Here is a 14,210-nt window from a genome sequence, read left to right as displayed (position 1 = left end):
GGTCGGATTCTTCAGCAAAAATGTACTTGCAGCTGCAAGGCCAAGGAGCAGCCCCAGGGACCACAGTACTCTGTGGTGTCGGCTGCTGACAATTGTGCATAATGCATTAAAAATACAGAGCCACATCTGTTCATTCTGATGTGGGTATTGGGGGATTGTGTGGTTTATAATGACAGGGTGTGAGCCAGAAGCACTGCTGGGAGACGACTGCTGGAGGTGTGGTCGTGCGTGCCAGCCAAACCCTTCTGCACAGCCACTGAGGGGTAGATCCAAGTAACCAGCCAAGCATAGAATGTGTGTCCAGGTACCTAGGGGACATCTGGCTACACTCCGGTGTTTTCAACAATCTCCTAAGAGTAGAAAACCAAGCCACCAGCAGGCTTAGGACAGGAAGAACAAGCCACCTCTCATGATCTACTCGTTCATTCTGAGTACATAACAGTATCTACATTTCTGATCTGCAAAATGGGTTGTGCAAAGTCCCTCAGTATTGGGGGTGTGACTCAGTGGTATAGATAGCCAAGGCCCTAGGTTCCATCTCTGACACTGTCAAAACAAAACAAAGTGAGGGCTAAGGAGATGACTGTCGGTGAGGTCCTGGCTGCACAGGGGTGAGGACCTGAGTTCAGATTCCCAGCACGCACATAAAAAGCTGGGTGTCGTGTGTGCCTGTATTTCCAGTGCTGGGGAGGCAGAGATAGGAGGCTCCATGGGCTCGCAGGCCAGCCAGTCTAGCCAAATCTGTCAGCTCCAAGATCAATGAGAGACTCTGTCTCCAAAAATGAGAATAAATGGGGAAGACAACGTGAGCCTCTGGCCTCTACATACACACACATACACTTGCATGTGCGACGCACGCACGCACGCACACACACACACACACACACACACACAAAACATACTTACCTCATTGGAATTTATCTTTGTCTCATTATGTAGACCAGTCCTGGAATTTACAGAGATCCTTCTCCTGAGCTTTGGGATTACAGTCATGCATCTCCAGGCCCGGCCCTCTTGTTAGATCTTTTTTTATTAAGTAAGGTAATTACATTAAATTGCTTCAAACTGCACTAGGCCTGGTATAGGCATCAATAAAAGTTTTCTACTATTATTTTAGTCTGTGTAAAGCACTGTATTATATTTTAAGACACTAGCTGAGTAAGGCTAGGTCCCTGCCCTCCTCCATACCAGCTGGAGACACAATTCGACAGTGTGCTGTGCACTGAGATGACCCTGGATGGACTCACAGAGCTTTGACGGGAGGACAGATGTATGGAAGGTCAAAGGAGGCTTCCTGGAGGAAATTATATCCTACCCATAAGGACAAGCAGAATATACCCAGTCCTAAAAGTTAGAGAGGATGATCCTAGGGTCAGTGAGAAGGCTTCTCAGGTAAAGATGCTTGCCCCCAAGCTTGACAACCTGAGTTCAATACCCTGGACCTTTATGATGGAAAGAGAGAACTGACTCCCAAAAGTTGTCCTCTGACCTCTGTACACATGCTGTGATACACTCATGCCCCCTTCCCACTCACACAAAATTATAAATGTTAAAAATTGTCTAAAAGGGTGATCCTGACCTGAAGTTCTATGTACAAAGACCCTCTAGATGGAGTAAGGATGAAATTTCTGGGGGAAATGCAGTATAGTAAGACCTTGGGATAGGTGTATGAGGTATCTACAAATTACCCGAACACTTAGTGTTTTGAAACATTTATTCTCTCCTGTTTCCTGTGTGGGGGGCATCTAGGTGCAGCTGAACAAGGTTCTCTGGCCTGAGATTTCTTCCAAGGCTGAGATCAGGCTGTCCAGCAGGACTGGCATGGGGAAAAGAACAGCTTCCAAGCCCATCATTGGGGTAGTTTTCAGGCAGGGCACCAGGTCAGTTCCCTTCCACAGGGCAGCTCTGGCAGACAGCTCTGCTCCTCAGACTAAGCCAAAGAGAAGATGACAGAAGTCAGTCTTTCTCTATATAACATGCCATCCGAAGTGACATCCCACCACTTTTACTATATTCAAATCATTAGGAGGGAGTCATGAGGTCTAGACCACAAGGGGAGAGGAAGTGTGGGAGGTCAAAGGAGGCTTCCTGGAGGAAATGATACCTTACCCATGCAGCATGCAGGAGTCATTCTGAGTCACTTTTGAAGCTGCCTACTACAGTCTGCCCACTGGCCCTTACTGATTCCCATCTCCTCCATGTGCAAAACAGTCATTCCTTCCCAGTCCCAACCCATGAGGGCATCAGCTGACCGTCTAGGCTGGTCCAAGTGTGCATGAGCTTTCAGCAAGCATTACTTAAATACAGACTCTGGAAAGCAGTCCGTCTGGATTTGGTGATTTGCAAAGTGGGATCAGCAAAGTCACCATGTGTCTTAACATGCAGCAGTGCAGAGTCACAGCTACAAACATTCCCGCTCAAAAGAGGAAAGAGTGAGGCGCAGAGAAGTTACTGATCCAGAATGATTTTGAAATCCGGCCAGAAAAAATGTGGAAATTTTCTTGATCTGTTTTTTAAAGCCTGGGACAGTTCTCCATGATGCTGAGCTCCTCCTTCTAAGCTATCAGCTCCCTCTGCCCCCAGTCGTCCTTCTTTCACAGATTGGTTCTTCAGCCAATGGCTCTTTTTAACATTGTACTGGGCCAAGTGCAATCATGCCACCTGTAAGCTCAGGACTAAAGCAAGCCACGCAAGCCTTTAATATCAGCACTCAGGAGGCAGAGGCAGGCAGATCTCTGTGAGTTCAAGGCTAACCTGCCCTACATAGCGAGTTCCAGGCCAGCTGGGGCTACAGGGCTTTTTAAAAAAAAAAAAAAAAAAAAAAAAAAAAAAAGTCTAAGGCAAAAGGGTCACTGTGAGTTGGAGCCTGGGATAGATAGCAATACCACATCTCAAAAAGAATCCCAAATTATTAATCAGATAGCTAATAAATTTTGTAGTGTTGGTCCTTTTGAATCCCAGCTCTCAGTCTTTCCTCAATAATATTTTTTCGAAACCTTCCTGGGTGTCCTGCAGATCTCACTGACATTACCTCCGTGTAAAAAGGCTACACCCACAAATTCATTACAATTAAACTGCTTCCTGAACCTCCTGCTAAGATAGCCAACAGACTGTACCTTGGCTCTCACAGCACCCCTTGATCTGGAAGAGCCCGCGATCTCTAAGGGGCTCCACAACCCTCTGGTCCTCTGAAGTCTTGTCCAGATGCTATACCATCCGAACTTCAGCTTTGACACCAAACAATCCCTTCAAAAACTCTTTCCTGATGTTTGGTGTCTTTTGCTCTCATAAGACAGAGCTTTCCAAAGGAGCCACATCTTTCTGTTGCAGGATTTCCCCTTTTCTCAAGGAAGCAGAAAGAAATCCAATCCAACACTTGGATGTGTCCACAGTAGATGGCCAGCTGAGTCAGGCATAGGTTCCCTTCGCCATATTACCACAGACAACAGTGTCCCAAAGCTCTATGCCACAAAAAGGATCCATATCTTCCAGTTTCTTGTCTTTTTGCTTGTGAACCTGAGCCTTTAACAGCTGTGCCCGCCCTCCAGTTCTTTTTCCCAGTCTCTAATGCATGTTCCTCACTTTGCTGAGCCCCCAGAGGCAGCATCCTCTAAGTCCAGTTTTCCCAAGTCTCCTTGTGACAACTAGACACTCCAACCATTTTCCCAAAGCACTCCTGGCCTCTGCCCACAAACCATCTGGCTCCAAAGCCATCTCACTTTTTACATAGGTCTATATTCACTACCTATGCCAGAGGATAACAAATAACCTGAAACACCTTTTAGGTTGTGTATGTCAGGAGTTGAGTGCATCTTAACTGGGTCACAAGCTGCAGCACAGGAGGATCCCGGGGCTACAGAGAGCTCAGTTCTCACCTGGGGAAGATCTGCTCCCTGGCTCTTTCTTCGTTCTTGGTAAGTCTCAGCTCCTTGTAGACTGGACCAGGTGGCTCAGCTCCCATTGTATGCCCACCACATCTACTTTCTGTTGCTTGTGTCATGAACTTCTTCAAGGGTAGTTTTTAGTATGTCCGTTGCAAGGAAGAGAGAGGAGCCTTAGACTTAGAGAGAGTCACAGGCTTTAATAGCCCAGTATAAAAAATGGCACCCTGGGGGTTGGGAAGATAGTTCAGCTGGTGAAGATCTCAGTGTGATCCCCAGAATTCAGATTTTTTTAAAAACTGGGCATGGTGGCACACATTTGAAATCTCAGCATTGGAGAGGCAGAGACAGGCAGACAGTTGGCAAAAGTGAGGGACTCTGTATAAGTTTTTAAAGATGGACAGCACATGAGACATGACACTCAAGATTGTGCTCTGGCTTCCACACACAGATGTAGCATGTGCAACACACACACACACACACACACACACACACACAAATGGTATCCTAATACTTCTATGCTGCTCCCTTTATTGAAACAGAGTCTCTAAATTCAGTCCACGCCAGAAGGGGAGGGGTAACACAGGCTGAAAATATCAGTGGAGTCACTGAGAGCATCTCACAGGCTCTGGGACAGCGTGACTGCTGAGGCCTCCATGGCCTGATTATGTCATGTCCGACTCCCACAAGTGACAGGCGACCAGGCAGTGTTTCACTGTTAAATGGGAGAATCTTAAAAGCACACCCAGTCAGTGGGAACAATGGTGACTGCAATGGGAGCCCTGGGTGGAGAGAGAGCAAACCCTGTAGCAGTTGGGGAGGGTCTCCAACATGATGCTCATTGTGACTGTAATCCAACCCAGAGGTCAGGGACAGCCTCGGGATGTCACAGCCGGCCCCTTTGGCCTTTAGCTGTTTCTGTTGCCTTATGGTGTTGCCCTCACCCCCATTCCCAGGGCACTCCCACACAACAAGCTCTATCTACAACAGCAGCCCTGGCTATCCTCAGTGCACTCGAAGGCCAGTGTTTCTGCAGAAGTGTGTTGAGAAGTTACATGACAGGACAAAGGGGTGCCAATACTTTTGTGATGTCACCTTGGTGACTCCACCCTGTCTGGACCTGACCTCCACCTTTACAGGCCTGGGAACTGGGCCTTTTGTCCCTCGATTGCAGTTTTAGTAGAGGCTGAAGCCAACAATAAGATCCCACTGTGGTTGAATGACAACCTTGATCCACTTCTCTGTTGGGATTTGAGGGAAACCCAATAAATGAAATACACTTATTTCCCTCTCTAGCAAGGAATCAATAGGCAGCCCTGGGAAAAGCCAAAGGAGGGTCTGCTTTGTTACTGAGGAACTGACCAGCAGGCAGACCTGAGTGCTGTGCGGGGAGGGAAAGAGGAAGGGAGGATCAAACGTAGGACTGGACCAGTTCAACTTACCCACTGAGGACATGTGAGGGCCAGGATGAAGTGTTTCTCTGGAACATTCTGCTACCCCATGCCCACTCAGCCTCCATTTTGGGGACAGTGAATCACAGAGAGAGCAATCCAACAGTTTTCACACAGAGCTTTTAGCTTATGACTGCTTTGAGGAATTCCCAGTGGAGGCCTCTCATTATCTCTGCTGTTGGAGGAGAACATGCCTTTGTTAGCCTGCCATCTTCCAGCCTTGCTCTTCCTCCCGCAGTCATTGTAGGAGATTGGCACTTGATGTTCTCTGAAGGCTCTAGAATGATCAATAACAGACATCATAGATGGAAGCACATGGCTCCTCTGACCCCTGCTGAAAGCCCTCTGCAGTTCCCCAGTGCACTTAGATCGCAAACTCAACTTGCCAAGCCTAGCACCAAAACCCTCTGGCCATGCAGAGTGCCCTCCATTCTCCCTGCCATTGTTCATCTTGTCACTTTCAAAAGCTGCTCTGGCACGTTGGCTGACATATTTGTCCATCTCCTCCTCCCTTGATCTGTCCCTAGCACCAGAATAGTTACTGGTATGTTGCTGTCAAAAGAGTTACATGAATTCATGTCTCTCTTCCCGGGGAAGGGGACCTCACGAGATGACCTACCTGCGTGTTTTCCTCTCACCCATCATGCTCGGTGCAAGCGCCTTACTCCTCCCCTTTTCTCTTGGTTCCTCCATGTTGTGTGTCCTGGTCATTAGAACCCAACAGAGTTGAACCCTGCCATTGTCTTTTTCTTAAAGGACTATTGATGGAGCTCTTTTTCTGCAGGGATTTGCCCACCCGCATTCTCATAATTAATCACACAGGAAATCAGAAAGGGGTGGCACAGAGTCCTAGAGTATGGTGTATCATGCAGTTGCTGCCCAACAGGGTCCAACAGGTCAGGCTAGAAACAGATGACCCATTGGAGTCAGCCACTAAAGAGTAGTAGTCGAGTTAGGGTCTAGTCAGTACCAGGTAGAGGGGGAAAGGGGTTGTGACACTTCGGGGGTGGGTGACAAAGGAATGGAAAGCTTGGGTACGGCAGCAGCTGGGCATGGCAGCAAGGTTGCTGAGTGTCTCCTAGAATGATATCAGCCGGCATCCACTGAGTAATGTATTATCCTAACAAATTTAATACTGTGTACCTTTATAGGGTTTGAACACCTACACCTCTGCCAGCTGTGGAGGTACATCAGTAATGAACTGATTGAAGAGGATGAGACAGGAAGATCCTCAGTTCAAGGCCAGCCTGAGCTAAATATTTACACCTTTAGACTTGCCGGTCATGGCTTGAGGCCTCACAAAGCTACAACCAAGGTTTCACTAGGGCTTGAGTTCTCATTTGGTAGCTAAACTTCCTCAGTTCAAGGCCAGCCTGAGCTAAATATTTACACCTTTAGACTTGCCAGTCATGGCTTGAGGCCTCACAAAGCTACAACCAAGGTTTCACCGGGGCTTGAGTTCTCATTTGGTAGCTAAACTGGGGAGACCCACAGCTTGCTCATGTGGTTACCACAGCCTCCACTTCCTTAGGGTTGTAGGACAGAGCCTCCACTTTTCACTTTGTGTTAGCCTGACATCTCAGCTGCCAGAGACTTTCCCTCAGTTCATCCAAAGGCAAGGAAATCTTCTAGGACAAGTTGGTTAACAAGGTAGAGGAACCATTGATTAGATGCAAGTCATAGGCTCTGCCCACATTTAACGGGAGGGGACTGTGAACCCCAAGGACTATGAATCCTCCACCTATTAGATGTTCAGGATTGTGCCACGTACTGCATGTGTCACCTCATTTAGTCATTAAGATAACTCCTAAGACAGGTGTCATGCCCCAGTTGAGTAGCAGGAGAGAGAATGTGGTTCCCTAGGAGACATGGGGGGTGGGGGAACGGATGAGTGTGGGTTGCAGTTTGAGAAAACTGAGCACTTAAGGCTGATGATCTCTGTCTTTTCAATGAAGCATTTAAACGAGTGTGTCTCCTGAGAGGGCGGCTGAGAAGCAGAGTTCGCTCTGCTGCAGTAGCAGCTGTGGGTCATGGAGAGTGAGGACTTGGCCAACGCAAGGACAGGGCTGCCCATGACACACTTCAGGGGCGGACCTTTCTGTCCCCCAGCACTTTGTGCATTCACGTTCATGGCCATGGCTCCTAGTGCTGTGGTTTATGTCAGGTCCTCCTCTGTCACTGGAAGGTTCTCGCATGGGTTTTAATTCACAGCAGCCACCGTCACATGGGCCTGGCATGTGGGAATCCAAACTAAACAGTTTTAGCAGTACGCATAGAGTGGTAAAGAAAATCAAAGTGCACCTGTCTTTACTGTATGGCCTGGCCAGACAGACAGCACAATTCCCTTAAGACATAAGGGGGCCAGACTTGAGAAGGGGGCCAGATTGGGGTTTGACCCTCTTATGAGTCAGGCTGTTACTCCACCAGCTTAGGTGCTAGTCACCCTGACTTGGTCACAGAAGGAGCTGTATGACTCAGAGGGAGAGGAATGGATGCCAGCTAGTCAATAAATTTAGAAGTTCAGCCCCCCACCTCATTCTTGGTCCTTCTTGTGGGATGGGTCCCTGCTTGTGGAATGAGTTCCTGATGGAGCTTGCTTCCCTGCTGGGGCCTGGAATGAGCGCCTGGACGAGGCTCCTGGCCTGCCATCTCGTCTGGTCCAGCATTCCCACACCTGAACTGAGTTCCCAGTCTGCCATCCTCCTCACAGAGTTGGGCCTGGTATTCCTACACCTCACCCCAATCCAAGGAGGCTCCTCTGACCAGAATGAATCCCAGTTTCTCACACCTCTGGTTCCATCCTACCTGCCAAGCCAGGCAGTTTGGACCCTGCAGCCCTGTCTCTTGAAGCCACCCTATCTGAATGGCAGTCTCCCCTGCCTCCCCAGGACCACTTCCCAGCTGGTCCTCTCAACCAAGCCCCTCAGACACCAACACCACATAGGACACTAGGGCCAGCAGTGACAGGTCAATGACATTTATTTTCTATTTTCTGGTCCTGGCCAACCCCCGAAAGCACTTCTTCCTGCTGCCCCGGCATTGTTGGCGGTAGGCCTCCATCTCCTTGAAGTACTTAGCGCGCAGGATAGCAGCCGTCTGCGCATACCGCTGCTTTTCCACATCAGATGTCAAGGACCACATCTTCCCAGTGGCCTTGGCCACCTGCACCACTGACCAGTTGGGGTTCTCCCGCTTCAGCTGGGCATAGTGGTCGAGGGAGAAAAGAAGAAAGGATGAGGGGGGCCGCCGGGGCGCCTGCGGGTCCCTCTTTCTCCGCTTCCTTCTCTTGCCCACGTAATTCATCATTTCTTCCTGGTACCGGGCTTTGTCGAGCTTGGCCAGGGCTTCGTACTTCGCCTTTTCATGCTTCGAGATGGATCTCCATTTTTCTGAACACATTCTAGAGAACTCTTTAAAGCCAAAGAAGGCATTTGGCTGCTGCTTCTTGAATTTTTTCCTGTAATTCAGCATAAAGTGGATGTAAGAGGAGATGTTCACCTTGGGCCTTAAATGAATTTCTTTGCCCATGTTTATATAACCATGATTTCCCTGTCTGGATCCCCGCAATTTGGATAGCAGAGACTTCCGTCTCCGCACCCCAGGAGTAATCCAGAAGGTACTCCGCTTTTGGTGAAATTTCTCTCTGTCTGAGCCTCAGCCCAGGGCCCTGCCTTTTCAATGCTGGCAGCATTATTGGGTCATAGAAGGGGAACTATGATGTCACTCTGGTTAGCCAATGACAGCCAGGCTTAGTCATCATTAGTACTCAGGCATTCTTATTAGTTGGTTGCTCCAAGGTCTGTTTTCTCTGAGGAAAGATGTTTACCTGAAAAAAACCTGTAGAGCAGCCCCTGCCTTGGTGGTCTCTCTCCTGGGGCTTCCTGGAGGGAGTGGGCTTTGCTTAGCCCCAGGGGCTTTCATATCCCCACTGGGTAGTCACAAGGGTCTGCTTTTTTCCCTGTGAGACTGTCAGGATGCCACCTCCGCGTCCTTCATACGACTGATAATAATGAACACAAGGAGGGTGGATGACTCTGGAGCTGTCATGCTAAAATGTGAAGACTTTCTATTTGCCTTGAACAGTGTGGCAGTTCCTGCCGTACAGAGGGTTTAGTAGTAACTCTAAAATAATCAGCGATGACAGCTGGTGCTCCGTTCCTGTCAGGACAAAGTTGTCTAATTTAAAAACGTGAGCTCTTGGGCTCAGAGTTTCAACTCCTCATTTCTCCAAAGAAGAAATTTGATGGGAAGGAGGGAAGAGTCTCCATTCCTTAAGGTTAGCGCATAGACTGCTGGCAATGCTCAAGCAAATTGGTTTTTTTGATGAAAGTAATTAACCCACTAGTTATCCAATCGAGAAAAGAAAACAAACAAACAAAAAAGTATAGTTTGTTGGCCTTTGTGGCCTACAGACTTGTCTGTGTCGAACTGGATTTCCTCTAATTCGGTGGTTGGTGACAGTGCACACGTATAGGACATGAAATGTATTTTCATCCACGTGAAAAGGAGCAAGTTCAAAGCTAAGCAGTCACTGACAGGCTGAAGCCATGACTTTTGATCATTGATAGTCTGACTCAAGCCTGGCCTCCACCCTGTTGCAAACCATTTTGAAGGGTGGGCTGGGCTCATGTGTGTGATCTCAGCCTGCACAATGTTTCCTGGGTACGGGTGGAGGCAGGGCTCAGAAGTACCATCTCAGGAGCTGAATCCAACAAGGAAATTGACTGAGGTCAAATCACACTTTGTATTTTTTGCCAAGTCCATTCTCAAGCCTCCAAGATTAACTTCAGTTTGGGGCTTATGTTAAAGATGGACACTCAGAATCTCCCATCAGTTCTCAGCCTCCCAATGAGCTTATGGTTTCTCATAGAATGTTTGCACTGGCAGAGGACATCCCTCTAGGTGACTGGCTAGAATTCTATAACCTCTAACGTATCAGATGCAGGTAGGCGACTGGACAGTGCGTGTATGTGTGTGTGTGTGTGGAGAAGGGACCTGGCCCATGAGGACATATTACTCTAGGGACATTTATCAGCCTCCTTTTTTTTTACATTCTGTCAAGGGGACAGACGTTGAATTGTCTGAGTGTCGTAGTTGAACTGGGCTGCAGAGATGAGCAGGATACAGCCCCTGCCTGAGATCAAAAGACAGGATGTGAGGAAGAAATCTAGTCTACACATACTAACCAGACTCTGCTCAGACATGCACGTGCTCACACGTAGACATACACACATTAGATATGTGTGCCTCTGTGCATAGCCTTCCATCCCTCTGCTGAGGACAAGACCCAGAGAGAAGAGACCTGTGATAACCATCTGTAGGTGCAGGAGGGGTCAGTGAGAGGGAAAAGCCATGGTAGCCTGTTGGTGGAGAATGCCTTGATTAAGGGAGCTGACTTGGGTCACCTGTGTCCTAAGCCAATGCTGTGAGCTGGTAAAGATTTTCTCTTCCAATTTCACTACCTGCCTTTCCCTGGCTCTCTCTTGGGAACTGACCCCCCTGGGCCATACCAAGGTCCATTTTGTGTATCCACCAGGAAGCTTAAGAGATATGAATGAAGAGAACTTGGGGCATCTGTCTTCCTGGCTCTGTCCCCTTGAAGTCATCTGAAACTGTCCTTCCTGGACTCGAGGTCTCTGCCCCCAGTGAGGTGTCCTCTCTAAAGGGCTCTCCTTCCAGGTTCCTAAATCAACCCCCTCCTTGTCATCACCTCTCTGGTCTAGACCGGTGACAGTTCTGTTTTCACTGACTCTGAATTCTCTGTCACTTTCCTACATTCTGTGACCTTCCAGCACCCTGCCCTCAACTTTGTGGACGGTCTCTATTGAACATTCCTCAAATTATTTGAGTCACCATCTGTTTCCCACCGGGACCTTGACCAAGTATCATGTCACTAGCCTTCCACCTTGTAGGCATCAGTCCAAAGCAGAAGGGTATTGAGATTCTGAAGACACAAGTATCCACAGTCAAATGGCCTAGATCACCTGCATGGGAAGTACTTGGCAAGGGCAGGGACTGAGCCTAGGAGGAGATGTCTAATATCACTGAATTACAAGAGGGTAGCTAGGCAGAGGCACTGGTCTAGAGCATCAGGAAATACTTCACTTCAGGCTTTGTGGGCAACAGAATTTCTGTTACAAGTACTCAGAGCTCTGCTATCCTGGCTCAAAGCAATCACAGACAACGGATAAGCAAGACTCTGGCTGGGTGCCAATAAACCTTTATTTACATAAGCTGATTATAAATTTGTTACTATTTGTTGCAACACTGTGGGGGCCCTCTGACCATGTGAGTTCATTATTTTTTAAGCATCACAATTGTAGTCTGCAATAAGAAATACACTCTATGTCACGGCTTAATATCAGACATGTACATACATAATGTGTTCTAACCATGTTATGATTATAAATTTGTTACTATTTGTTGCAACACTGTGGGGGCCCCGTTTTCACTCCCAGTGTAAGGAATAAGGTAGCTAAGCTCTGAGAAATCATGGTACCAAGTTCTACTAAACTGTACTTAGTGTGTGTGTCGTGTACTGTTATTGTCTTTGTGTTATATTCCCCTCTATCCTGCTGTTTGTGAAACAAGCCACTGGCTGATCTCGAGGCCCACTAATGGTCTGTTTTGTTTTTGCAGCTGTGATAAAACATTGACCAAACTAACTTGGGGAAGAAGGGGTGTATTTAGCTTACACTTCAGGTTACAGTCCAACACTGAGGGAAGTCCGACTAGGGAGTACAGGCTAGAAAAACTAAAGCAAAGACCACTGGGGAATACTGGCTTGCTGCTCCCGGATTACTCAGCTAACCTTGTTTATGCAGCCCAAGCCCACCTGCCTAGGGATGGCAGGACCCACAGTGGGCTAGCCCGTCTTACATCAGTTAACAATTCAGAAAATGCATCCCAGATATGGCCACAAGCCAGTCTGATCCAGGTAATTCTTGAATTGAGATTTCCTCTAGGTTGTGTCAAGTTGACAAACAACTAGCCAGCACAGGGTCTAATCCGATCTGAAGAACTCCATCTTGGCAAGTACTTGGGAACCATGAGAGGCTCTTTCCTTGCAACATGAGGTGGGAAGAGGGTGGCCTTCAGGGCTAGAGTCGATAGACAGGAATTCCAATGCTGGCTTTTACTACCAAGTGATTTCGGGCACATCTTGTTCCTCCCAGTTGATAAAGTACTTGCCATGAAAGTGTGAGGACCTGAGTCTGATTCCCAAAACCCATATAAAATAAACCAGTGCTTGGGACGCAGACACAGGACGATCCCTGGGGGTCACTGGCCAGCCAGTGAATCATCCATCCCCAGGCCAGTGAGAGAGATCCTGCTTCAAAAATACAGCAACAGTAGAGGTTGACCTCTGCCCTACACATGTGACCTGGATAGCTTTAGTGTCAACTTGACACACCTGGGTTAGGGAGCCTCAGTAGGGGAATTGCCTTCATTGGACTGGCCTGTGGCCATGTCCATGAGGCGTGTTCTTGATTGTTGAGAAATGTGGGTGGTGCCACCCCTGGGCAGGTGGGCCTGTGTTGCATAAGAAAGCAGGTTGAGCAGGGGCCAGGGGAGCAAGCCAATAAGCAGCATTCTCCATGGCCTGTGCTCCAGTTCCTGCTTCCAGGTTCCTGCCCTGAATTCCTACCTTGGGCTCCCTGATGAACTGCGACCTGGGAGTTGTAAGCTGAATAAACCCTTTCCTCCCCAAGTTGGTAGTGCTCAGAGTATTCTGTCACAGCAATGATTGGTCAGAGTGTTTTGTCACAGCAATGGAGAAACAAACTAGGACATAAATTGGTACCAGAAGTGGGGTATTGCTGTGACACACCTGACCTTGGTGTTTTTAGGAGGATTGTGGAAGCGTTTGGAACTTTGAGCTGAAAAAGCCATTGAGTGCTTAGAGTTTGTTGCTGAGGAGCTTAGAACAGTTATGCTGTAAGAGTTGTGGACAATGGAGGCCTGGCTTGTGACGTTTCAAGGGAAAGCAGAGACTATCGGGGCTATTTGTGTGATATTTTAAATTGAGAATTTGTGGGCTGTGATTAAGAAAAGACCAGAACCTGAAGTAAAAGCCTTTGCTTTACTGGGACAATTGATGCTGGTTAGCTGGGGCTGAAAAATCAGCTGTAAGTAACAAGAGACCAGCATCACTGTGGTGGAGTCTTCTGGGAGGTAGTTCCTCAGGGACAGCACACAGAGGGGACCCCAGCCTCTATCTCAACCTGGAAGCAGGACTTGGTAATGTGTAAGAGTCTCCTGCATGGTCCTGGTGTTGAAAGTGTGAAGGGGTCACAGAGAGCAGCTGAGGATTGGCACGCAGTTGCAGCAAAGGCCCCAGGATTGAAGGGGTCATGGAGAGAATCTGAGGCATTGCATCCTGAGAGGCCAGAAGAGGACATTGGTGAGGGTGCAGCCTCAGTTTCAGTGGAGACCCCAGCTTTTTGGAGATGCCGGGACCATGGGACGACCACCAAGGACAGCAGCAGGTGTGGAATGGAGCTGGCCTGGGTCTGCGAGACAAGCTGAGTGTGCTGTGGACTGCAGTCAGAGCAGTGTAGCTGCCAGTACCCTTTGGAGCCCAGAGGATCGTGAGTGAATCCCAGATGTCCAACCTCAAGCTACTTTGCTGGAGTTACGTTTTGCTTAGGTGTGACCAATTCTTCCCTTTGAAATAAGACAGTACTTGTTTTGGATTTTACAGAAGCCCACCCACAGTTAAGAGACTTTTAAAAGAGACTATGGACTTTTAAGTGTTTGAATTTTTTAATATTTTATTTATTTTTATTTTGTGTATGAGCATATTGCCTGCATGTATGTGAGTGCACCCGTGTTGTGCAATGCTGAGGAGATCAGAGGAGGGGGTCAGATTCCCCTG

The 14,210-nt window shown here is 48.1% G+C and overlaps 2 protein-coding genes across 2 annotated transcripts in view; one reads left to right on the top strand and one right to left on the bottom strand.

Moving 5' to 3' along the window:
* The window catches only part of Csmd2 (CUB and Sushi multiple domains 2), a 633,859-nt gene that overhangs the window by 296,412 nt on the left and 323,237 nt on the right, over positions 1–14,210 (top strand). The gene's annotated exons all lie outside the window — the stretch shown is intronic.
* Positions 8,115–8,860, bottom strand: Hmgb4 (high mobility group box 4). The gene is made up of 2 exons (XM_008829240.1): positions 8,350–8,860; positions 8,115–8,191 (listed from the first exon to the last, which is right to left on the bottom strand). Exons 1-2 carry the CDS (start codon positions 8,858–8,860, stop codon positions 8,115–8,117), a joined length of 588 nt encoding a protein of 195 aa, XP_008827462.1.

Source organism: Nannospalax galili, unplaced genomic scaffold (assembly GCF_000622305.1).
Source record: "Nannospalax galili isolate Female #2095 unplaced genomic scaffold, S.galili_v1.0 scaffold473, whole genome shotgun sequence".
In the NCBI taxonomy this organism is placed as follows: domain Eukaryota; kingdom Metazoa; phylum Chordata; class Mammalia; order Rodentia; family Spalacidae; genus Nannospalax; species Nannospalax galili.
This window is presented reverse-complemented; position numbering and strand designations above follow the sequence as displayed.